Source organism: Pagrus pagrus, assembly GCF_965226575.1.
Source record: "Pagrus pagrus genome assembly, chromosome: 8".
In the NCBI taxonomy this organism is placed as follows: Eukaryota; Metazoa; Chordata; class Actinopteri; order Spariformes; family Sparidae; genus Pagrus; species Pagrus pagrus.
In genome coordinates, this window is record NC_140192.1 from 31,423,122 (window position 1) to 31,449,538 (window position 26,417).

Here is a 26,417-nt window from a genome sequence, read left to right on the forward strand (position 1 = left end):
TACATTTTGATAAACTGGAATTGTCCTCTCTACAGGGAGACAGAGGTCCTGCTGGTTTGACTGGTGAGCCAGGGGCTCCAGGTTCTAAGGTACAGAGCACTTCTGCCAAATAATCATAGCTGTAATGTAAAGCAGCAGTCCACGTTTTGGCTTCATTACTTTCACTCTGTACACTGCCTAACTGCAGGGCATGGCAGGAAGCCAGGGTGTGAAAGGTGACCTGGGAAAGCTTGGACCAGTGGTAAGTGAAGTACAGTAAAGTATGACAAAGCCAAATGCCCAATGTCCCTTTGTGTTTTTATGTAAGCACAAACTAACAGAAACTAAAGAAAGAATTTCTTACATAAATATGCTACATAATTTTACCTAAACTCCACTAGCATGTCCTCACCCTACCAAGAGAAGCAGTAGCTCAGATCCTGGCAAATACAAAGCCCTCCCCCATCCCTACTTTGGTCAATCAGACCAGATTTCTCCAACTTATTCCCAGCTGATTAAAAGGGAAAACCCATCAGTGTGGACAGATGAAGCCACAGCCCCTCTACAGTATGGTTTTGAGTGCACAGACTGGCATGTTAGAGATGACACCACCCAGGAGAACCACACCAGTCTTGAAGAATGTACTGTACAACAGCAAATGTGTTAATGATGCAGTAACGGGCTGTCTTCCGGTATGAGACGCACAGGGTAGACGCATGTTAAGCTCGCTCCCACTAACGCACTTTTAATTACATTTTTAAGCCTCGGCTTTTTCAGCAACTGCCCTTCATACTGTTCGCACCTGGTTTATAAGGCTATACCAACCACCCAGCAATGTCCAAAAACAAGGGAAAAGACGCTGGAAAGGACAAAGAAACTGCAAACTGCTAGCATAACTATGGCTGAGATTAGCATGCTACTTGAGGACCACTGAGCGGCTCTGACAGCTAATTTTCAAGTCATCATTTGAGTCGCTGACATCCACACTGAATAGCATACACTCCACTGTTAAAGACCACGAACAGCGTATCAGTTCTCTGGAGGGTAATGCTACTGAGGTTGACCAGCTCCTTCAACAACTTGAAAATGCTCAAGGTGCGTTCACAGCGGACATTTTATTTTTGTTGCTGGCGACAAGTTTACATATTAAGTCAATGCAAACGAGCGATTGAGCAATTAGTCACTCAGGCGAAAAAACGCTGGGGCTCCGAGCGACAGTGACCGAGTGATGGAGCGAAAAATCTCTCAATTGCTCTGTCGCTCGAGATGAGAAACCCCAAGTCTCTGGCCGTCAGTCGCTTGTCGCTCAGTGCTGACTGGCTGCCGTAATCTATGTGTAACTTTGACAACTACTGAAACCATGGAAACGTAATACAACTCCACCGGTCCGGAAGAGCAAAGCCGGCATTACGTTGACACACACACACACACACACACACACACAGCCACTCACCGGCGCTTGTGGGACTTCCACAACAGGTACAATGTCAGCCATGCTGAACCAATACAAACGGGAAGAAATGAGCGCCTCCGAGCGACGTGAAATTCACTGGAATCAATTGAATGCCGTCATCAGAGCAATCTGTTGAATTGTGCCGACGAGCGACTGCAGCTGAGCGACAGAGCGAGTTTTTTCAAAAACTTCTTTTTCTCTCTCTCTGACTTACATTCCTGCCAGCTTATCCTCTTAAACCCATAGTAATTTCAGACCATGCCACGGTCATAGTTGGCATATGCCTTCCTGGTAGATCCCTGTCGCGGTCCCCCTGCCGCTTTAATTCGCTATTACTGCGTGAACCGGATTTTGTTAACACTATCAGCAGTTGCATAGACCTCTTCGTTTCCACTAATGTCGACCCAGCTGTGTCTGCAGCAACAGTTTGGGAGACATGCAAAGCCTATCTGTTAAATATTTTCAATGAAACATTGCAATGTGGCCTTCTCCCCACCACATTATGCCAGCCCACTATTTCTCTTATATTAAAAAAGGACAAAGATCCCCTTTACTGTAGCAATTTTCACCCCAACCTCTCTGCTGTGCGCGGATGTCAGGCTATTGGTTAAGATGTTGGCAAGACGTTTAGAATCTGTTCTGAGGACCATTATTTCCACTGACCAAACAGGGTTTATTAAAGATAGGCACTCTTCATAATGTCAGACGGTTATTTGATATATTATATTCACCCTCACCTCACCCTCATGTCCAGTCAGATGCGGGGTATCTTAAGGGGACATGCTGAGCACAAACTGGCCTTGTACGATGATGACCTCTTGTTGTTTGTCTCCGATCCAGACACATCTATCCCCCTTGTGCTGGCTATGCTGGAGGATTTTGGGCAAATTTCAGGTTACAAATTAAATTTTCAGAAAAGTGAGTTTATGCCCATTAATACTGCAGCTACAGTCTAACCCCTTGAACTAACTATTTAAACCATCTCTGAGTAATTTTAAATATTTAGGCATCTGTGTAACCAGGAACTTTTCAGATTTGTTCAAGTGTAATTTCTCCTCTCTGCTTGCTCGACTGACTGAAGATCTCCACCCCTAGGGGGCGCGCCCCCCAGTTTGAATACCACTGCTCTACAGAAACCCCAAGAAATGGGTGGGCTATCACTACCAAACTTTTTATGTAATTACTGGGCTGCCAATGTTTGGTCTATTTTGCACTGGTGTCACATGTAAAAACTGACTCAGATGCCTGAGGATGTCATTACAGTTTTTGGCTTCGGTTGCAAGCACCTGAATTGTCTTGATCTCAGGATTACCAACGAGTAATTCTGTTGGAGTGCTGGGTGTTAGATGTTATTCACGCTCCCAGAGAAACTTCGGTCCTCGCAGCCAGTTTGTTGAATGAATGTCTGAAGCACGAAGACCTTGGGATGTGTGATCGGCCGGGTTTTCTGCGGTGTCCACATAGTGCCACTGACTGGGATCACTGTTATCCCTTATCAACTGAACACGGTTCGCAACAAATATGTGGAACCTACGGGCATCATTGTTCATGTACCCAAGCACAACTTGTGAATCTGTCCAGGAAACCTCTTCATCAATCTTCAATCTTTGTCAAGTCTACATTTTAACATGACACTGGCTTTTGTAGAAACCACAGCTGCCGTGAGTTCTAGTCTCGGGATACTTGTGACCTTTGAGGGTGCAGCCCTTGCTTTCACCAGTGCGAGACTGCAATGGACCTCATCTTTGTCATTTTTGTACCTGAGGTAAGAACATGCACTGTATCCCACTCAGCTGGCATCCGAAAAATGGTGCCACTCTACTCTGACAATGTTAAGGAAGTCATATAAGTGGCAACATCTCGGAATTGAAACCTCTTTCAACTTGTGAAGACAATTTATCCACTCCTCCCACCGTGGCCTCATATCTTCTGGAAGTGGATCATCCCATCCGATGCCTCTGTGACACAGCTCTTGAAGGATATGCTTTCCAGTTAGGCTGAATGGAGCGATGAATCCAAGTGGGTCATAAAGAGAGGCAATGACAGACAGGCAACCACGCTGGGTTGAAGGCTGATCTTTCAAGCTGATGATGAGGACAATTGACTTGCTGTATGCCAACATTAAGGAGGCATACTCAGCGACACCCCTGCCCCCGCTAGGTAGATCAGACCACAACCTTGTCCAGCTACAACCACTGTACAAGCCAGTAGTACAGCGGCAGCCTGTAACAACCAGGTCCTTCAGGAAGTGGTCTACGACCGCGGGGGATGCCCTCAGAGACTGTTTCCAATCTACGGACTGGGCAGTACTACAGGGGGGGCACGAGGAGAATGACATCAACGGGATCACCACCTCTGTAACAGACTACCTTAACTTCTGCATGGACACAGTGGTTCCAGTGAAAAAAGTACACTGCTATGCAAACAACAAACCCTGGATTACCAGCGAGGTAAAGGCCGTCCTCAACAGGAAGAAGAGGCCTTTCTGGATGAAAGACCAGGAGGAAATGCAGAGGGCACAGTGTGAACTCAGGCTGGGTCTGAGGGATGCCAAGGAGGCGTACAGGAGGAAGCTGGAGAGCAGGCTACAACAAAACAACGTGCGTGAGGTGTGGAGGGGTCTGAAAACCATCACCGGCTACAAGCAGGCTACGGATGGAGCAGCTGAGGGGGACAGAGAAAGAGTCAACGAGTTTAACGTCTTCTTCAATCGTTTTAATGAGGTGCCTGCACTCCACCAGGTCCCTCCTCCTCCTCCCTCACCTCTCTCTCTCCCGCCCCCTCCAACCTACTCACCTACACCTACATCCCTCCACTCCTCCATGTGCCTCTCCTCCTTACCATCTTGCTCCTCTGCATCGCCTCCTCCCCCCCCCTCTTCTGCAGCCCTCCCTGCCATCACCGCAGCCCAGGTTAGTGGCATGCTGAGGAGATTACACCCAGGGAAGGCGGCAGGACCGGACAAAGTGTGCCCCAGGATGTTGAAGGCCTGCGCTGCTGAGCTAGGCGAGCCCCTGCAGCAGCTTTACAACCTGAGCCTACGCCTGGAGAGGGTGCCCACCTTGTGGAAAACATCATGTATTGTCCCAATACCGAAGGGGAGGAGCCCCAGTGACATCAGTGACTTCAGACCAGTGGCGCTCACCTCCCACCTCGTGAAGACACTAGAGCGGCTCATCCTCAACATCATCCGCCCCCAGGTTCAGCATGCCCAAGACCCTCTTCAGTTTGCCTATCGGGAGAGGGTGGGGGTTGAGGATGCTGTCCTCTTTCTCCTCCACAGAGCATACTCCTTCCTGGACAAGGGAAATGGCTCACTAAGAATCCTCTTCTTCGACTTCTCTAGTGCATTCAATACAATCCAGCCCGCTCTCCTGCAAGAAAAACTGACCAGAATGCACGTTGACCCCTCCATAGTGTCCTGGATCACTGATTACCTCACTGACAGACCACAGTTTGTCAGATTGAGAGTCCGTACATCAGACACAGTGACCAGCAGCACCGGAGCACCGCAAGGGACTGTACTCTCTCCTCTCCTCTTCACCCTGTACACAGCCGACTTCCAGTACAACACGGACACATGCCACATGCAAAAATTCTCAGATGACACTGCAATTGTGGGGTGTATCAGGGGGGGCAGTGATAGTGAGAATGAGTACAGAAGCACAGTGGAGGACTTTGTGAAGTGGTGTCGGCTGAACCAGCTGCAGATCAACACCATTAAAACAAAGGAGATGGTAGTCGACTACAGGAAGAAAAGTCCCCAACCCAAGCCAGTGTCCATCGAGGGGGTGGAGGTGGAGGTAGTCGGCTCCTACAAATACCTTGGCCTGCAGCTGGACAGCAAGCTGGACTGGACTGTGAACACAGACCACCTATACAGGAAGGGGCAGAGCAAGTGCTACTTCCTGAGAAAGTTGGCCTACTTCAACATCTGCAGGAAATTACTGCAGATGTTCTACCACTCTGTGGTAGCCAGCGTCTTGTTTTATGCTGTTGTGTGCTGGGGGGGGAACATCAAGAAGAGGGACAGCGGGAGACTGGACAGGCTGATCAGACGGGCCAGCTCTGTGGTGGGCCTGGAACAGGAGTCGGTGGTGGCAGTTGCAGAGAGAAGAACCATGGAAAAACTGCTGGCGATTACGGACAACACCAGCCACCCTCTGCACTCTGCCATCAGCTCTCAAAGGAGCAGATTTAGTGGCAGATTGCTGGCACTAACCTTCTCCACAGATAGACTGAGGAAGTCCTTTGTTCCCAGGGCAGTCAGACTGTACAATAGCAGGGGGGGGGAGGATGGTGGGACGCGCACAACATCTGCACTAACTGAAATTTTATGAATTGTATTTCTTTTATATGAGAGTGTGTGTGTGTGTGTGTATATATATGTGTACATATATATACACATATATGTAGGTGATAGTTTGTATATATGTGTATATATAGGTATATTTTATACTTTATTTTACTCTTTTATATTATTGCTACATCTGTCTGCATTAGCCAAGTATTTTTTTTTTCTTTCAGAATGTTTGGAGCAGCTGACAGATGAATTTCCTTCAGGATTAATAAAGTATTTATCTATCTATCTATGTTAAAGCTGAAAGTGTCCATTTTAATCGACCATTGAATGGCTTGTGCATGCTCTGATAGGGTTGGATCCAGTCCCAGAGGTTTGATGGTTGCTGCTCTTTCTGAGGGATCTAAGCAGGCGAGGGCTGCTTCCTCATTCAAGTTGAATTTATGAAGGCGTAGGCCTCCTCTTTTGCACAACTCCTGTGACTCAGTGATCAGTTTCTTGGCTTCCTCGACCGATGGGACACTGACTAGCCCGTCATCAACATAAAAGTTTTTCTCCACAAATGTTGATGCCAGTGGATAGGTAGCTTTGTGTTGCCGTGCCAGATGTTTCAAGCCAAAATTGGCACATCTTGGAGTCGAGGTGGCTCCGAAGAGATGAACCACCATCCTGTACTCCTGTGGTTCCTTCTCCAAATCTCCACCTTTCCACCTTTCAGATAATTCCGGGATTCAGGAGTGACGGAAGCTGATAAAACATTCTTTTGATATCACAGATAATCGCTACGGCCTCCTTCCTGAAGCGGCAAAGAACTCCTACCAGAGGATTGATTAGATCAGGCCCAGTTAGTAGAGTGTTGTTTCGAGAAACACCATGGAATTTGGCCGAACAGTCGAATACGACGCTCAGCTATTTCGGTTTTCTGGGGTGAAAGATGCCGTGATGCAGAAGGTACCACTCCGTCTCTCCCTCAGATGTTGTAGGGGCAGGCTCTGCATCACCCTTGTTAATTGTTTCTTCCATGAATGTTTTGTATTGATCATAATATTGTTTATTGGTCTTTAATTTTTTCTTCAGACACTGCAGGCGAACTGTGGCTAGTCTCTTGTTGTTTGGTAGGTTGGGTGGACTGTTGCCCTTAAAAGGGAGGGGCATCTCATAATGTCCGTCTTTCTTCTGCGTGATGTAGTCACTGAGGAACTGTATGTAATGAACATCATCCTGGGACACATATTTATCTTCGTAAGTTCTCTCGATGAAGTCTGATTCTAGGGCTTTAGAACATCTGTCTGCGATGGAATTGGCAGTTCTTTTACTGTGAGCCGATGCACAAAGCTCTGACTTCCTTGTCTGTCTAGGTGGGGGTTTGATGAGCCTACGATACTCCATCCTAGTTCTGATCTCTGTGCAAATGGTTGATTTTTGTCACGAATGATAACCTCAAGAGGAGCTAGTGCTGATGGACAGTCATATCCAATTAGGAGCCCTACATCACAGTCTTGAAGGGGTGGTAACTTTTCTGCCAAGTGTCTGAGAAGAGGCCACAGTAATGCTGTTTCCTTCGTTGGGACGTAAGACTTGTCCACTGGGATAAAGTCATGGCTGTAGGCCTGCTGTAGTTGGATGTGGTTCTTAGAGTGCAGTCCTCAAACTTGTAGACCATGGATGTTCTTGCTAGATATGATTGTGTCAATAGCCGTCATAGTACTAAGTTTCAGTTTTACTGGTTGGGCATCAACATTCAGTTTGTCAAGTACATCCTCTAAGGCAAATGTTGAGTCACTCTGTGTGTCCAGTATTGCATATGTAAGTACTTCTCTGTGTGGCTCTTGTACTGAAGACACAAGAACTGGGATGATACTTGAGGTAGCAGAAGCACGTTGTGTTGATGTATGGGATACGACCTTGTGCGTTTCCTGGCTTGCATGTTCTTCTGTGGAAGTGGAGCTATTCGTTGTTGCTTCCACAGATCTTTGTTTCCTGTCTTCGTGCAAGCAGGTTGGGTGACGATGGCTGCATATGTTGCATGTGTGATGCCTCTAACAATCTTTGGTCATGTGACCCTTTCTCAGGCACCCAAAGCAAAGCCAATTTTCATTGATGAATGCCTTTTTGTCTTCACCACTCTTCGCTGCGAAGGTGGGACACTTGGTGATGCTATGAGCTTCACTTTTAAAGATGGAGCAAGGTGATTTTGGTTTACTGCTGTCTTTTTCTTGTTTCTCCTGAGCGAAACTCTTTGTTTGTGTATTTGTGTTGAGAGCTTTGGCTCTCTTTGGTGATCTTTCATCTGTGGCCTTGAAATTTATCAACAATGGAGAAGCAATAGGATTATACAAGCTATCCGTGCCTCTTCTATGCCTCTAATCTATAAACCTTAAAGGGTCACCACCGATCATGGGTGGTTCAGGGACTGGCAAGCAGTTCATGCTTAATGACATGGTGATTGTATCTGTATTCATCTTTCTCACAGCATTCATACTTTTTGACTGTAAATAAATTCAAGCCACCAATTCAGTTTGACCTTAGCTTTTCAACAAACCCTAAATTATTTCACAGTTTTTAGATATTCTGGACATTATTCAAAGTTTTCACAGCCAGCATTGCGCATTTGGCGTCAGCTTCTCAACAGGGAGCATTCACAATCGCAAGTTTTTCAGGACTTGCCTTTCCTAGTTTATTAAGGGCTTCTACTGAGCAGAGGGTTTTTAGTTTTTTCCTAGTCTCCCTTGCTACCAGCTTCCAAGAGCCATAGGTCTTGTTAAATGCTTACTCACATTTTTTGGTGTCTTGGTCATGCATCTCTTGGCCTTTCCATGTTAGCTTTCTTTCGCGTGAGCTGGACCTGAATGGTGTGTCTTTAGGATTGTCTGTCTTCTCTGTCGGGAGTGACATCTTGTTTGTTTGTGCAGCTGCTTTAAGTCGAGTATAGCCTTTGATTGTCCTATGCCTGAATTTACACTTGTAAGCTATAGTTATCTTTTACCACAGAGTAATATTTATGTCAAGCATTAACAGATTATGGACATCCAAAAGGATTTTTAGCATAAAACAGTAACAACAAAATGTCAGAAATAAGCACTGCAAGCATTAATAGCTAAAGCTATAAGCACTTCACCCTTCAAACCTTTTCATAAATAGACATTTTATCAGTTATTATTCTACAAGCACATGGGCCAGTTTTCTTGAAATATTCACCAATAGTGTAAGGAACTGGGAAATAGCTCGCAAATTATTTTGAGCTCACAATACCATGTTATTATTTAACTCACTTCAGAATATGCTGTAGCTTGCGTGTGTAAAAATGGTAGTTTTTCAGCCTTTTGGCTCCTTGGCATCCAGTGTCTCTTTTTGCATCTGTGGTTGTACCTTAAGCATGCTGTCCGTTTTAAGTCTTGCCTGGGTGCAGGAGTTGGATGCAAGCAAAGTAAACTGGCTGGTATCAGGTTGGTAGTTGGACCTCGGATGTGATGGCGTCAGCTTCTCACCAGGGATGGCAGGGCTGGTGCAGGGATGAGTTTTCACTGTAGCGGCCCCTTGGATTTATTGATCAAGATGCAGAGAGTTTTAAACGGGTGTTGTTTATTTCTTCCTCTCAACGAGCACCATGCACCATAAGCACCGTGAAAACTACAGAATAAAAACAAAATGCTTCTTTGTAGTTTCACAAATAATTCACACATAAATCATGTTCACATATTAATCATGTTTACACCCAATACAAATCATTTTAACCAACTAATAACGATGAAATATGAATTGAAATGTGTTTTTTAAGCTATTGTGATAAGCGTATCACATGCTTCTTTTAAATGAAATACATATGTTGTAATTGTTCACAGAAAGAATATATTGCTTTTATCCTGATGACTTGCAATTAACTCATAAACAAATGAAGTAATGACATTCTCGTTTTTCTTAAACAAAATCCCATCTGATAATAATACACACTCCACATTTTTCATACCTCATTCAGCTCTCCAAGGGCGCTAATTGAAGAGTTTCCACCATCAGCTAGCATGCTCTCTAGCTCGACCCACACCTCACAGTTCGGAGCTTGTTCCTCTTACGATGCGGGAGCACAACATTGTGACGAGAGAGTAGCAGGAAGTTTAGCATCACAAAAACATCAGAAGAAGAAAACGGCGCACTTCAAAATAAAAGCGGAACAGACCACGAGGTGGAACTGTAGGACTACAATGTCTTGTTAACACATAAAAACAATACTGTGTAGGAGAATATTAATGCAATTTATCAGACATTTACATCACAACATCAACATCAACTTCCACCGTGGCTGCATATTGAGGATGCCTCATGTGGCTCTTCCTCTCTGTTTTCCCTTTTGTGCGCCCCCCTGACATTATAACTATTACCAGATTTGGACTCAATTGAAAGGCCATTTTGGGTTCCAGACGATTCCTCTTTCATCCCCTGTGTACTCTAACCCTCTGTTTACTCCCTCTATTAATGATAGGGCTTTTGCAGCCTAGGAGAACCGTGGGATCAAGTCTGTCAGTCATCTTTATATAGAGGGAATATTTGCATCTTTTGATCAGTTGGTTGGTGTATTGAAATTACAGAGAACCCACATTTTCAGATACTTGCAAATCATAAACTTTATTCGCGGTTGCTTCCTGGCTTCCCTGCTATTCCTCCTTCTACCTTGATTGACACCATTTTATTTTCAACATTAGGTGAAATTATCCTCCATAAATGGCACTGACCCTGAAAGACCAACTTAGCTGACTTCTTCCTTGTTAATGCTGATGTTGCGCTCATGCTACAGAATCATGACTCAAGACAACTGGTGATATTTTTGTGCGTCAGGGTTCTGCAGGAGTCAGAGGACTAGCAGGTAATCCTGGTCCAAAGGGTTTTTCTGGACCTGAGGGCCTGAGAGAAGAGCCTGGACAGAAAGGGGAGCCTGGAGAGGAGGTGAGAATCCTGACTATTCCAACTGCTTTGTCTGAAAGGGACTCCCATTAATAAGACCCTGAGATTGTAGCTCCATGCACAGAAGCACTATGATGTCTTATGAATCACTGATGGTAAATGTCTACCTGTTCGTTTGCAGGGTCCTGATGGCCTGCCAGGAAATAGAGGACCTCCAGGATTACCGGGACCAGAGGTAAGACCAGGACCCACTGCTGAAGGAGCACAGATTTGGAGCTTCCAGAGGACGTCCCACTAATATAGCATGTATATTTAGGGACTAAAGGGATGATTTACAACTGATAATGTAAAAAATGAGCAGCTGTGTGATGCCAGTGTCATCCAAAGATACAGTTGGTGGACAAACCTATATTAACAGAATGCTTGATGTGGTCGATCTGGTCCATTTTTCCATTCCATGGTGAATATTTAGTTTGAACTCTTAAGAAGGTTTTGTGAAACACTTACAGCTACATGCATTTTGATATGGAACTTATCAGAATGTAGAGTGAATCTGTTGAATGATATGGTTCACCTTTTTTTCTCTGTACAGTATTTTGTACAGGGATGCTAAAAGAGACTAACATTTAATACCGATGCAAAAAATACTCATTTTCAGGCAGGAATCAAATGGACTCATTGGACGTTTTGGCAACTGAATATGAAACAGTGTACCCTGAAATTTCTGTAAAATCTTCAAGATTGCACTATTACTACCAATACTACAAGTACAACATTGATTAAAATCTGCTTTCATGCAGACTGCTGTTTCTCTATCAATTCTTGGTGGTGCATCTAAGTCTGTTTTGGAGTGGGTGTTTGCAGAAGTAATACCATAATACCCACTCTAAAGCAGAGCTGATAAAATGTTGATATCTTTTATTCATATGAGAATTCACATGTGAAGGGATCTTGCTCACGTGTCTATGAGAGGCTAATGACTAATGTAACAAGTTTATGAATGAAATATCTGCGGATGGTGAAATTGTGGGTTGAGTGAAAGCATTTAAATATTAATATGCTAACGGAGCCCTAACCAAATTTCTCCTAAGCTCAAAAAATCTAATTCAGAGCCAAAGGGACAACAACTCATATTTCATAAGCAGGAATCCTGTAGGATGAAGGGATGGATACTTGTCTGAGCGTCGTTTGGAGAGTCAGCAAGCTGCTGTTGGTCGTCCTCCAGCGACCTTGGCTGTCCTCTAACTGCAGGGTGGCAGTCTCGATCCAATACCCAGCGGGTGGCACCGCTTGGGTTCACTGGGGGTAAAAGCGGAGCCGGTTCAGCCTGGCAAAAGAGTCTTTCTTTCGTTGGAAACCTCTCGCACAGTTTCTTAAACCGGTCGCCGTAACGTCTTTGTTAATGATGATGGTCTTGATGAAGAGGATGACGGTGATGATGATCTTCTTCAGTCACTTTGACTGGTGGTTCTTAGGCTCCGACTGATAAACTAATTTAACTTCTTCGCTAAAATAACTGGAGGATGCTTTGTCGGCCGATCGAGTTATCCTTAGTTAACTTAGTTTGAGAGGATTTCGAATTAAAGTTAACTTTTCTTAAGTCAGGTCACGATACTTAACTTGATTAAACAAATTAAAACAGAACTTTGTTCTGGAAGAAACTTAACAAAAGTTGAAGGTAAATTATTTCAGTCAATTTTCATCACAAAGAAATGAAATTAATATCAATTTTATGAACTTTGTTTCCTGATTAATAATATGTTAATTTCCAGAAGATTAGGTTCTGGCCTAATATTTATTCTTACTTTATTATAATATGGAAGGGAGTAGAAGACTCTACCCCAGGAATGTAAAAGGAGAGTCGGGTCATAAATCACCATGCTGTGTGTTTTCTTATCAGGCGAGGATGAGAGGATTTTAAGGGGGAGAATTTCACTCTGGGTATGTGTGTGTGTGTTAGCTAAACAGGAGAGATGAGGGAGTAAAAGGAAGAATTAAATGATAGCAGTTTTTAGTCTCATTTACAGATACAAAAGACATTCCATTATATATATATTTCAAAAGAAAGTTCTTCAGTCTCTGATGTTTTGCATCCGTGGATTCAATTGTTATCAATTGAACCTAGCTTGACCCTTAAAGGAAAGGGTGGGAGTGTCTCCAACACCTTTAGATGGGTGCGATAGAGGAAATAGCAGGTCTGTGAAGTCTTTATTCTTAAGAAAATAAAGTTTGTTTACCTCCCAGAGAAACAAGGCCTCAGTTCATAGTTCATAGAAGGGGCATGAACAGTCATGTGTTCCTACAGTGTTGTCTGGACACAAAATTCAGTCTGATAATTTACATTTACAGAGTGCACATACTCCTTTCAGATCTGATTTGAGAAAGAGATCAGACTTGCCTGCACCTGAACATACACTGTAGTACACTCTGTCATGGTACCAGCACTCACATTATCCTGCTGGGGGGCTGCAGGATAATGTGAGTGCTGATAATGTGCCCTGCCCCACTGCAAAAAAAAATGTTCAGGAATTGCCAGAGGAACATGACAAAAAGCTGAAGGCACCAACTTGGCCTCAAATTTTGTTAGATTCCAATCAGATCGAAGAACCATGTGGTGGTGATTACCTTCATCGAGTTATCAAGATAACCTGATGAAGGTAATCAAGATAACTCCTCATCAGGTTATTAAGATACCTGATGAAGATCTGAGTACTGAAAAGTTGTTATTAAAATTCATTGCAATTCTAATTATTAAAACACTATATTTTACAGCTTATACAGTTTACTATGAAATCCCTATAACAATGACACAAAGGTCATGAAGCTTGACAGCCTCCAGCAAACCCCACACTGTATTTGACACTGTGCTCCACTGGGTTGGATTCGGCACAAAACCAGTCCTTCACTGAATATGCCAGTAACTCACTGGCACTAGCACAAACATGCTAACATAACTTTAATACCAGTGCAGCCCGAACAAACACCCTGCTGTGTTTCTGTTCTCCAGGGTCTCATGGGTGAGATGGGACTTCAGGGTCCTGGTGGCCCTCCAGGACCTCAGGTCAGCACTGCCTCTTACTCCACACACACACACACGCACACACACACACACACGCACAGACAAACACACACACGTCACACAAGCATGTTTAGTATTACAATAAGATTCAACATTTTCGTCTCTTTTGCCTTCAGGGACCAAAAGGTAGACCTGGGCTGGAGGGAAGAAAAGGACAAAAAGGTCAAAAGGTCAGCTCACACATCTCTGTCCATACATATGCATATATTGATTGACTCAACATCATACAGTTTGCTTCTCGAACATAAATCATAGCATCTTAAACAAAAACACATCTTCAGTAAATCAAGAATAATATAACATCAAAGATAACATAATACGATGAAATGACATTGGTGATATTTTATATTACTCTTCTTGTCTATATTATTCTTATCATCAAGGGGGGGTGGGCTGCGTGTCTTTGTTCCCCCGCACCTTGGCACAAACACTGTGTAAGGCTGTGTGCTTTTGGTGTCCACTTTAATGTTGGACCACTTCTTTTTTATTCACCATGTCCGTCAGTTGCTACTCAATGTCTCTTTTTGCATTTGTAATGCCCACACTGTATCCACCAAACATTATTTTTGTATTAAGAACTTGTCAAGTTAGTTTTTGTAGCCTTTATCTTTGCAGTTGACATGATCATCTTTATGCAGTCAGTATGAATGAATATTAAGTAGGGGAGTTCACTCACTCTTTATAGGCAGCTATGGGTGTTACATGAAGCTTGCAAAAGCTGTTTCACATTTCAAGTTTGTGTTATGATTAAAAACATTTTTGTCTAACATATCTGTGTTTCGTCTGAACACAACCTTTTGACCTGAATCCTACGCACGCTATTTTTATTTATAAGAAAAGGCAGGCAGAGGGCAGGGTCTTAGTGATTATCGAGATAATTATTTGTCTATATGCATTGTTTTTTTAGAAAAATGCGTAGTGTACCTTTTAAGTGACATGTTGTTTACACTTAAAATATTTCTAGAATCTGACATTAAATGAATCTCCATTAATTGAATTTCAGGGAGACGATGGCAAAAGTGGACATCCAGGGAAGGATGGACGCATTGGGATGCGGGTAGAATGACACACCTGTCATCTATCATGAATATGAAATGTAATACTGCATTTTAAATGTTATGTTATTTCCTTCCTTTCCTTTGAAGGGGAAAAGAGGGAAAGCTGGAAATAGAGGCATAAGAGCAAGGCAAGGAGAAAAGGTCAGTTGTGGCCGTTTATTCTGACAATCTGTGTCAGCTGTGCTACAAATCTTGACTTTATTAATGCTTTTTTTTTAAATCAAGCCATGTCTCACATAAAAATCATTGTCCGTGGATTGATGAACCTATTAAGTCTCTCCAGAGAAACTGTCGAAAGGTAGAGCGCCTATGGAAATCAACTAAACTTTAAGTTCACAGGATTCATCTAGAAGGAATTGAGAGCCTCCTTAAATGACACCCTAAGAACTGCCAGAACCCGCTTCTTCTCTCAGTTAATATCTTTGAATAAGAAAAACCCCAAAATCCTGTTTGACACCATACACTCCATAGTGTCCCCTACCGCCCCTCAAATTCCCGTGTTTTCCCAAACAGACAGTAATGCACTCCACACTTTCTTTATTGAAAAGATCAGAGATATCAGGGGAAACACCTTACCACCATCTTGTTATGGGTCTGCCTGTGTGTTGTCACCCCCTCACACTTGGTCCTCATTTAACCGAGTAACATTACATGATGTCTCTACCCTTCTTGATAAAATGAAACCCTCCTCCTGTCCTACAGATGTCCTCCCTACAGCGCTGTTCAAAAAGTCTTTTAACTCTATTGGCCCTTGTATTGTTGATGTGTTTAATTTATCTCTTTAAACTGGAGTTGTTCCCTGTGTCTTTAAACATGCTGTTGTCGAAACAATGCTGAAAAAACCCAGTTTGGACCAATCACATCCTGAAAATTACAGGCCAATTTCTAAACTCCCCTTTGTGTCAAAAATCTTAGAAAAAGTGGTGGCAGAACAACTCACTATACATTTAGAAAACCATGACATCCTCGATAAATTCTAGTCTGGATTCCGTAAAAGGCATTCTACTGAATTTGCACTACTTACCTACAGTTTTACAGTAGTTCTCATCATATCTGTCAGGTAGAACCTTTAGTGTTTGTGCGAACCAGATTATGTCTGATACTACTGAACTCCCATGTGGGGTTCCCCAGGGCTCGGTCTTGGGACCAATCTTATTCCTTTTGTACATTCTTCCACTAGGAACAATAATCAGGTCCTATAACAATGTATCCTACCATTTTTATGCTGACGACATTCAGTTGTATTGTAAGTTTAAACCTACTGAGCTCCATAAACTGTCTTCCTTAACTGACTGCCTGACCAACATCAAAAAATGGTTAAACGACAACTACCTGAAGCTTAACTCTGATAAAACAGAAACATTGATTATTGCCCCGGATGACAAAATCCCTCAGCTCAGTCAGTACATTGGTGATGCTTTAGGCTCATCTCTTCAGCCAAACCTCAGAAACTTAGGTGTCATTTTCGATTCTGCAATGTCGCTAGAGCAGCACTCCAGACAATTGATCAGAAACTGCTTTTTCCACCTGAGGAACATTGCAAAATTAAGTGACATGGTGTCAAAAGCTGAACTTGAAATCGTTATTCACGCTTTTATCTCTTCTCGTCTTGACTACTGTAATAGCCTTTTTACCTGCATAAACAAAAAAGAGCTCAACCGTCTCCAGACTGTACAGAATGCAGCTGCACAGCTTTTAACTCACACTCACAAAAGAGCACACATCACCCCTGTTTTAGCTTCCCTGCATTGGTTACCAGTCCATTTTAGAATACATTTTAAGATCTTGGTCCTTACTTTTAGAGCCCTTCATGGCCAAGCACCCCCTTATATCTCTGACCTGATTACACTTCATGTACCTGCCCGTACTATGAGGTCTTCAGGTCAGAGATTGTTGGTGGTCCCTCACACCCACTTTAAGACCAGAGGTGACCGGTCCTTTCAGGCAGTGGCACCCAAACTGTGGAATGCCCTGCCTCTCTCTCTAAGATGCTCCGAATCTGTGGATTCTTTTAGGAAACAGTTGAAAACTTTTTTATTTAAGCAGGCTTTTAGTTAATGTCTTAAACTGTTTTATTCATTGTATTGTTATGTTTTTACTGTTGTATTTTATTTTATTTTATTGTGAAGCACTTTGTGATTTTTATCTGTGAAAAGTGCTATATAAATAAAAGTTACTTACTTACTTACTTACTTTTTTTCAACTCTAAAAATGACTCAAGGTTAATCAGAGTACTGAATTGAATCTAGTCTTGATGTTCTCTGGCCCTGCAGGGGAAGATGGGAGATTTGGGTGCATTTGGTCCTCCAGGGAGACGCGGGACATATGTAAGCTTTTAGCATCATTAGATTACTTTGAACTAGTGTGCTGTTAATCAATCTGATATTTAATTTGATCATAAGTGTTGCTTGCAATCTCTTCTTCACGCATTCTGTTTGGACAGCCTCAGTGTGAATGTTGTCACCTTGTATTTTTCATCCTGCTTCTTCCTTTTATTAAAATGAACTGCTGAGTACAACCATAATGAATAACATTCATCTCTACTCTTACAATCTTTTCTTTCAAAAGGGTGAAGCTGGTTCACGTGGAGAACAAGGTGGAATAGGTAGACCAGGCTTTAAGGTAGGCCTTTAGACTTCATTTTTTTTTCATCACCACTTAAAGTTTGCTGGAAGAGGTAGAAAAGATGTATTTTTTACTTAAGAATGTGGTGTCGTTGGATGGATCTAATCGCAGTGTGAAAACGACAACCTCACATGATTGCCTTCTGATCACAATGCACTCTGTGTGCATTTACACATGGAAAAGGGAATTCCAGTATTTTTAAACATGGGTGATGTCCAAAGTGCTTGTTTTTGCCAGAGTCAGAGAGAGGAGTTTGGATTTTACCTCGAGGAACTACCAGCAAGAATTTATTTCCATTCATTTAACCGATTTTGATCTAGACTACAACTGTAACTGTATTTTTAAACTCAGCATTAAGAATACCAGAATTTGCCTTAACATGCATTTCCTTATCCAGACCTTGACGTATAAATGTAAATGTGTGTCGTCTTTTCTTATCGTACCTCTGGTAATCTGAATAGAAATACTTGATGATGAATATTTAAAGTGGAGTTGGAAAGACGAAACAGAAATTGATCAATTGTCCCAGCTGAGGAGTTTCAATTTGTTTGTTTGTTTGTTTTATTTAATGTGACCTCAATGGAATTGTTTTAGTCACTGTATGTTTATGTAAAGTTTGAAATGGTCAGACAGGATATGAAATATGTGATTATCCGAGCATTGATATATAACGTAGCTGTTTCAGTGGTGATTAAGTTCCTGATGAATGCAAAATTAGGCAAATCATTATTATTATTTTCTTGTCTGGGGATCATACTATACATTGCACTCACTGCACATTACAGAACTTACAGTTCAGCTGATGGCACAATTCATTCCCACAATTCAGTAGTCATATGGCTTTCTGCATTAGAAAATCAAAAGGCTGCCAGCATTGTGCAAACATGGTCATAAAACAGTATATCATCAGCATACAGCTGGATGTCTACATCAGGACAGAAGGCTGATCATTACTGCAAAGACTGAATAAAAGTGGACTGATTGTAGTCTCCACCTGTATGGGCTGTTGTACACATTATGATTTTAAGAAAGTACACCGTGCATCTCTACCTATGCAGGGAGAACCTGGGGCCATGGGACCACCTGGTCATCCTGGTGGAGAAGGCTTAAAGGTGAGCTCTGGTATCAGTATAGTGTGTGGATTGCTGCTGCTTTATCTTGCAGTGCACATATATGCAGTTTATCTGTAGCAAGGTACAACAATGCATTAGCTTTCTGTGGGAACTAAGGTTATTTGGAAAGAACAAACAGATCCTGTTAATGTCTTCGGTCTATAATACTGACGGCGTTCTGCAGTATGGAATCATTGCATGGTACAGTTGCCTCTCTATTCAGCTAAAAGCTTGATTATCTCGACTGTAATAGATTGTGGGTCAAATGCCTGAGTAAAATTTTTACCCAGCATATACTAAAGACATTGTGTCTATGGCAGGTACCATAACATCGAGCCTTCTCATATTTTATGTGAAGAATATCAGCTTTTTTGCCATCAAACAGAAGATTTTGGGGCCCCTCAGGCTGTTCCTCCGTCTATCAATGTGGTTAATCAGAGCTTCTCAGTAGGCCTCAGTGTTCCTGTTTAGCCTAAGCACTGACTTTTAAAGTAAGTGATTACATTGACTGTGTGATGTACTATATGTAAGTATTTGTTTTGTTGTTTGGTTTAACGTAAAATAAAATAATATATTGATGTTTCAGGGAATGCAAGGCTCTATTGGAGAGGCAGGGCGAGCTGGTCAAAAAGGAGAGCAGGTGGACTAACCTAACATTATGCTCACATCATATACATCACATCAAACACAACCCTATTAGACCTCGTCACTGTGCTCACATCAGAATACACAATCCACTGTAAGAAATTACATTTTAATGTTCATTAGATCATTGCAATTATAATCATACTGCAGTATTGGCTGTTTCCTAGGGGGATATAGGTCCACCAGGTAGACAAGGTGCTCCTGGCCTGCCTGGGCTGCCTGTAAGTCATCTCTGATAACTGAAATAATGACTGCTGTGATGTTGGAAAGAATTAACTTCATTCTTAACATTTTCCTGTCTGCTTATCTGTTTTTTAGGGTTTGTTTGGACACAAGGTGGGTAAATCGGAAAGATGTGGTTGTTTCCTGAGAAATATGAAGAAAAACACAACAAGAGTAACAAACACATAACATTTGTAATCAGATGCTATTGGTGATCAACAGGGCATGAAAGGATTTACTGGAATACCAGGGTCTATTGGAGGGAGAGGCTTACCTGTGAGTATATGTACAAACAATGGACAAGGGAATAATGCAGTTTAGTGTAATTTAATATGTTTCTAGTACAGATTAATCCAAGTTTTATGTCACTGAATAACAGAAATGTGTTACATCTCACAGGTCATCTGTATTTACGGTTCACATTCTGTTTGATAGGGTCCACCTGGCCCACCTGGACCCCCAGGAACCTCCCTGAATGTCACAGTGACTCAACTGAAAGTAAGAGTGAATGGTAACTGCGTGTCTCAGAGACATTGTCCATTTGTGTGCACATGATTGCTGTCTCGCCTATTCTGCATATTGTTGGTTGTGCAGGTCCTCAGAGATTATCCCTACATGACGCAAGATGCAATTAAGCCGGTGAGCAGTGGGGGCAGTAAATTAAGGATGTGAAGAAAGTGAGCAGCAGACTTAAAAAAGACCAACCATGAAAAAAAAACTTCTCAAGAGAAACTATTAGAACTTGTCCACAATTAATTGCACTAGTGCGGGGCCCTTTTAAAACATGCTGTTCAGCACAGATTATCCGTCCGATATTTACACCCAACCAATGAGAGAGGCATCCTGAAGCAGCTGCCAAACAATAATAAACATTCTAGCCCTTGAGGTTAATGTTAACGAGCATGCTACTGTTGACAGAAATGTAAAATGTCACCTCCAGTTCTTGCCAAATAGAAAACCTGTGTTGACCTCGTGGGATTACGTGTGAGCCCAGCTTCATTGTGCTGAAGCCAGAGCACTGAAGCCACTTCCCCACTGCTGCACAGAGCAGTGTTTGCTGTTTATTCAAGATTAATTGATATTGAACGTGTCAAGTGTCCAAATTGTACCAAATTCAATACTGCTCTTCCTTAAGTGTGAAGTCAATCGGATGGAGGAGTGCTTGCTCAAAACGTGCATGTTCATTAGGAATTGAGTGCTTGGACTCCTTTATTGATGCTTGCAGCTTTCTCAATAGAACCAATTACAATGTTAATTTACAATGACGTCCAGGTAGAAAACCCTGAATCACACACTACCTTACATACAATTGCATTTTCTTCTTCAGCTCCATGTTGCTTGATTTCCAGGGCATATCAACTTTAGTTGTTTTTGGAGCTGGTTTATTCATTGTATTTATTTTAATATCTTTACCTGTTTCTGGATTGATTAGCAAGTCTTAAAGGTGTACTCCAACAATTTAGAATTGCACTTTCATAAAGCTGGGGGACTGAGACAATATAAAACAAATTCCATACATAACACTCAGAGTAGTATTCCAAGTAACAAATCAACACACCTTGATCTGTAAAATGTGCTCCTTGTAGTTTCTCAATTCATTATGTGACCTTATTCATGCATATTCTATATCCCTCTTTATTTTGCAATTAATATTTCAGGAGCTCATATACATGTCAGACAAGCCCAACTTCATCCTGGTCCGGACTCTGTTGGACTCCCTTCAGAGAGATCTGCACTGGTTCATAAACCCACCAGATGGCAGCAAACAACACCCAGCTACTACATGTCTGGAGCTGTGGCTCGCTCACCCCAACTCCACTAATGGTGAGAGTCACAGTCACTGATGCTCTGAAGAATTACAAGGATAAGGAAAGAATATAAACTGAAATAGCCATACATGTTTTATCATCAGAGTGTACCATGATCTGTAGGTATGAAATTCCTTCAGCAGGTCATGCTTATGTATTGTGAATATGCACAGGAGTACAGTATGTTGACAGCATGTTTTTAAGTTGCATCTTCTTTTAGGGATGTATTACATTGATCCTAACCAGGGTAGCCCAGCTGATGCTTTTCAAGTGTACTGTGACTTCACAGCAGAGCCAAAGACGTGTCTGTCTCCACTGCAGCCTCAGGTATCAACTACAGCCGATACACATTCATTCATTCGTTATAGCATTAAAAGCATAGTATCATTTAGATTTTTACTAATTGTTACACCCACTTCTAAGAAAATCTGTTGCTTACCTGTTATCTGTCACTTCCACTACACTTGTTTGCTGTCTTCCCAGGAGTTTAGCAGGAAGATAGAGAAATAAATACTGATTAAATGCGTGTGCTCCGTGTGGATGGATTATTTATGTTATATGCATGTATACATGTCTATATACATTATATACAGACATCATATACGTAACACTTCATAATAACCATTATGAATAAATGGTGAAAGTATAGTTAATTAAACTTAAGTCAATGGTTATTTCACTGTGAACAAACAATGAAATGCTTCATAAACCATTTATTAAGACATTGTTTATTGTTAAGGTGCAACTTATTTTTAGAAAACTTTTGCAATTGCTTAATAAATAAAGCATTTTATTGTTAACAGTCAAATAACTGTTACCTAAAATTTACTAGGACTATAGATTCAACATTTATTAATGATGGTTATAATAAAGTATTGTCCAGTAAATGACTACCTTAAAACTATAAAACCTGTTTACACATATTTCCAAAATAATTTTTCATCTTCCGATTTTAAAAATGGTTGTCAGAGATCTTTGAACCAAAGATATCATTTATTTTGTGTTCTCAGTTTAGAAATGTGTGCAATATGGATCCATACCAACACATCTAGTAATCATTTTTTTTTGCCAAATACTTAAGGTACACAATATAACATTTAAAAGTCCTGTGTGTAGGATTTAGGAGGATTTAAGGGAAGAAATTGAATATATGTTCGTAATTATGTTTTCATTAGTGTATAATCACCTGAAACTAAGAATTGTTGTGTTTCGTTACCTTAGAATGTCTGTCATGAGCCTGCCATGTTGCACTGTCATGTTACTACAGTAGCCAAGAACGGCCAAAACAAACACTGACTCTAGAGAGAGCCTTTTCGAGTTTTTAAGTGGCTCCCAGAGGAGAGGGTGAGACAAGGGGTGTTCAGTTGGCCATAATCTGCAACACATCTTGATCTGCAACCATGCCACTAAATCCTACTCACTGGCCCTTTAATAATATCTATTATGAAGTGTAGGGACTACCAGTCTTCACTGCAGTGACATTGTTTGTTAAGTCTGTGTCACACAGTAGTGTGAGGTTCTTTATAATACCAGCAAAGTAACTTCACTGTTAAGAAAGAGGCACCGAGAAAGTTTTAATAATTTATTAAAACTATTAAAACACCAATTAAAATATATTTTTTTTAAAACCCACATAAAATAGTGCATAAATTGAAGGTCCTATAGTCCAATATTCAAGGGCAGTGTTCAGTTCAACAAGAAAAATGGGGATTGGAGGTACTCAAGTCTACTTAAGGGGGAAGGGGAGGATGTAGAGACTCCAAACAAAAAACACACATGCAAAAAGATAAAAACATCAAATGAGTATAAAAAACATGCAATATAAATAAAGGACCAAGTGATAAAAGCTTACAATAAAAGATCTCACTCTGACATATGCTCAAAACCAAGGCCATGTTTGGTGATAATAGTTCAAACTGCTGATAACAGTTTGTAACTTAAGCTGAATGCACCTTTATTATTTGCAATTACACATCATATTAATGTGATACCACAGGTTCCAGTGAAAGCTTGGCTGAAGGATTCTGGCACAGATATGTCATTTCACTGGTTGAGCACAGTTGAAGATGGCTTCCAGGTGAGTGTCTGACCCAGATATTACTTTATTAGTCTGAAATGGACTGCACTTCTTTCTTTTTCTTTCTCTAAATCACATCTCCTGTGCAAACCCCGTACCTCCAGTTTGAGTATCCAGGAGCAGATGTGGTGCAGTGGAGGTTTCTGCGACTGAACAGCAGATTCTCCACTCAGAACATCACTTACTTCTGTCAGCCAGGAAACACACAGAGCCGCACAGAGAGGGAAGTCAAGTTCCTGGCTGACACTCGGAGGCAGAGTTACCTGGGGTCACTGCAAGACTGTGTGGTAAGTGATGATGATGGAGGTTTTATTTAAACAGCCCAAAATTACAATCACATTGCCTTGGTGGGCTTTGCAAGTCTGTACAGTGAACGACAACCTCTGTCCTCAGATCCTCGATTTGAGTGAGGAAAAACTTGGCATATTGAGAAAAAATAAAGGTGGTAGAAACCTCCGTAACAGCCACAGAGCAGGGATCCCTCTCCCAGGACGTGCAATAAATGTTGCCAGTACAGAACAGAACTAAAAAATCACAGTTTACAAATTTCATATGATATAAGGAAATTATATAAAATACATGTAAAGTGTGTGGATCCAGGAGGACGACTGAGGCATCGCCAAGTGGCGCCCGAACCACACGACCTCCTCTCCACCATGGTGACCTGGAAGAGGACAGGCCATACAAAAAAATTAGCAGTAAAAAGAAAACATCAGAATGAAGAGGCATCACATTTTACAGAAGTACAAATATGAGGAGATAATAAACAGAGGAGAGCAATGATCCAGCGGAGCCCAGGGTATGATGATCCAGATCTGTCAATATGTGAGGCAGCGGGAGCCAGAAGAGAGGGATGTTTCCAGGGGCCCGTGGTCCATCAGAAGGGGAGGAGGAGGAGGAGGAGGAGGAGAAGGAGAAGGCTATAGAGAGAGGACAGTGAGAAAGCGACACAGCTAGCAGCTTGAGGGAACAATTACAGTCCTTTAAATGGCACCTACTCCTGGCACAAAAAGTGAGTTATAATCCCTTTAGATACTATATAAGAAACAAAAACCACTGTTTTTTGTGGTGGAGTGTAGTGGATGAGTTCACGAGTCTCACAACCTGATAAAAAAGAAGCTGCTCAGCAGTGTGGTGGTCCTGCAGTGGATACTTCTGTATCTTTTGCCAGATGTTTCCTACTCACTGTATGTGCACTGGAGGCTTTACACCACACTTGTGTATGCTGAATATTGGATCAAGATTGGCTTCCAAACTGTTTGTGATGTCACAAATCATGCTCATAAGCCCATCTCTTCGAAACAGTTCACCCAAAAGTTAAAAACCCAGTCATTATCTCGTCCTCCCATGCTGATGGAAAGTCAGGTGAAGTTTCGTAGTCCACAAAACATTTCTGGAGCTTCACAGCAAAACAGCGTTGCAGGATTCTCCTAAACAACTGAAGTAGCTGGGGACTTGAAGGGAAAAAAACAAAAACAAACTCCACAAAGTTCATCCAGCCAAATTTAAGTCTCCGGAACCCCTGAAATCCCAAATTGATTTGAAAAGACATTACCTAAAGCCTTTTTCATAATCAAATCATAATTTTAGCTGCAAAGCTAAAAGAGTGAAGCATGCACAATATCGACTACCTATCAAGGGTGTAAATGAAGTCTTTGTATCATGTGTTTTTTAGGTATTACTCAAACACTATAGTATTGGACCAATTAAGATGTTGATATGATGATGACATATGAAAAGTTAAGGGATCAGCAAAGTTATTACAATTTGATATGATGGGGGTCATGAATGTGTGTTTCCTGATATTTCACTAAAAACTACCCTCTAGTGGCATTAGAGAACAGATCAGTGATCACCAAAGTCAGTAGGACCATGAAGGTCTGTGCAAAATGATATCCTAATCCAGTCAATAGACTGACATAGCCATCTGTAGAGCCTCACTGCTAGAGTGGCTAAAACAAACACGAAGACCAAGAAACAGGAATGATATTCACTTGTTATCTGAGTACTTTCAAACCCTTTCTCTTTTCCACAGCTGGAGTCAGGAGCCCACGAGTCAATATTTCAGTTTGAAAGTGAAGATCTCCTACTGCTGCCTCTCAGGGACCTGGCAGTATTTGGAAACAAAGAAGTAACCCAGAAGTTTGGCTTCACCATCGGACCAGCGTGCTTCAGCTAGGGATGCCACCTGTCTCTGAGCATGATTGCATCTCTGCACAGGGACACCATGTATTTCTGGCACTTATGGACTTATGGTCTTTATAGCGTGACATCATTTTATAGTTGCCATTGCTTTGTAGTTCACTGTTGTCCAACTTTTTTGCCAGCGTGCTGGCCAGCCAATCTATTGTGGATGTCTTTCAGCGATTTTGCTGCTCACAGTGGGAATTCTTGGTCAAAACTGACCAATCACAACCATTTTTCAAAACGACAAAACAATGAAGACAGAAGACACAAAGTAAAGTGACGATCCAGCAAGAGAAAGAGTTTCTCTCCCGTTATCACAGACTGTTTTCGGACACATTTTAGACCAGGGATATTATAAACCTGACATTCTTGACATTAACCATATTTTGTACATTTTGTTTGTGTCTTTTTGGAACTTTCCTATTTATGTACATGCTTAACATTAACTTAGTCATTTTAATTTTGATTCAGGTACATTTTGGCTTGATCATTGTGCTCAAGTGACAACATAGGTGGTGCTGGAAGCTGGGTGATGTAGTGACAACTCAATGGTCATGTAACAAAGCAAATATGATTGTTTCCTCTCCTGACTCTCCAGTTCTCTCTGTTACTATATAGGTGAGCAATGTTGAGCTGGTTTTCACTTGGTGAAATTCACATGTCAGAGTTTGCCAAAGTTAAACTCTTTTTATAAAGACCACATAATTTGACTTGTGGTGTTTGTTTTTTAATTATTTAACTGCATTTTTGAAAGATTAAATAGATTAAATAAAATTAAAATTAAAAATATTTTTTTTAAATAAAATTAAATTAAATATGAAATAGATCAGCTGGGCCAATGCATCTGCCAATGTTAGCAGTTTACATCCAAAATTAACAGCTGGGCACTGCAGCTTTTAGCAACACCTGAAAGACCAGAAGGAGCACATTGCAATGATTTCAGAATCTTTGATACACACTTATAACACCACACCTC

General features: G+C 41.6%; 1 protein-coding gene across 1 annotated transcript in view; it reads left to right on the forward strand.

Annotated features, from left to right (window-relative positions):
• Window positions 1–26,151, forward strand: part of LOC311261923 (uncharacterized protein) — a gene marked incomplete at its 5' end in the record, with an annotated part of 35,101 nt that extends 8,950 nt beyond the window's left edge. Inside the window, 21 exons of the mRNA XM_084360936.1 lie at window positions 36–89; window positions 188–241; window positions 10,563–10,670; window positions 10,810–10,863; window positions 13,636–13,689; window positions 13,824–13,877; window positions 14,711–14,764; window positions 14,853–14,906; window positions 17,039–17,092; window positions 17,334–17,387; window positions 18,449–18,502; window positions 19,089–19,142; window positions 19,315–19,368; window positions 19,466–19,483; window positions 19,592–19,645; window positions 19,805–19,867; window positions 21,028–21,193; window positions 21,398–21,504; window positions 23,174–23,254; window positions 23,359–23,541; window positions 25,290–26,151. Coding sequence (XP_084217062.1) covers window positions 36–89; window positions 188–241; window positions 10,563–10,670; window positions 10,810–10,863; window positions 13,636–13,689; window positions 13,824–13,877; window positions 14,711–14,764; window positions 14,853–14,906; window positions 17,039–17,092; window positions 17,334–17,387; window positions 18,449–18,502; window positions 19,089–19,142; window positions 19,315–19,368; window positions 19,466–19,483; window positions 19,592–19,645; window positions 19,805–19,867; window positions 21,028–21,193; window positions 21,398–21,504; window positions 23,174–23,254; window positions 23,359–23,541; window positions 25,290–25,433 — 1,572 coding nt within the window. The 3' untranslated portion in view covers window positions 25,434–26,151. The remainder of the gene's footprint in view (window positions 1–35; window positions 90–187; window positions 242–10,562; window positions 10,671–10,809; window positions 10,864–13,635; window positions 13,690–13,823; window positions 13,878–14,710; window positions 14,765–14,852; window positions 14,907–17,038; window positions 17,093–17,333; window positions 17,388–18,448; window positions 18,503–19,088; window positions 19,143–19,314; window positions 19,369–19,465; window positions 19,484–19,591; window positions 19,646–19,804; window positions 19,868–21,027; window positions 21,194–21,397; window positions 21,505–23,173; window positions 23,255–23,358; window positions 23,542–25,289) is intronic.
• Window positions 26,152–26,417: the final 266 nt, after the last annotated feature.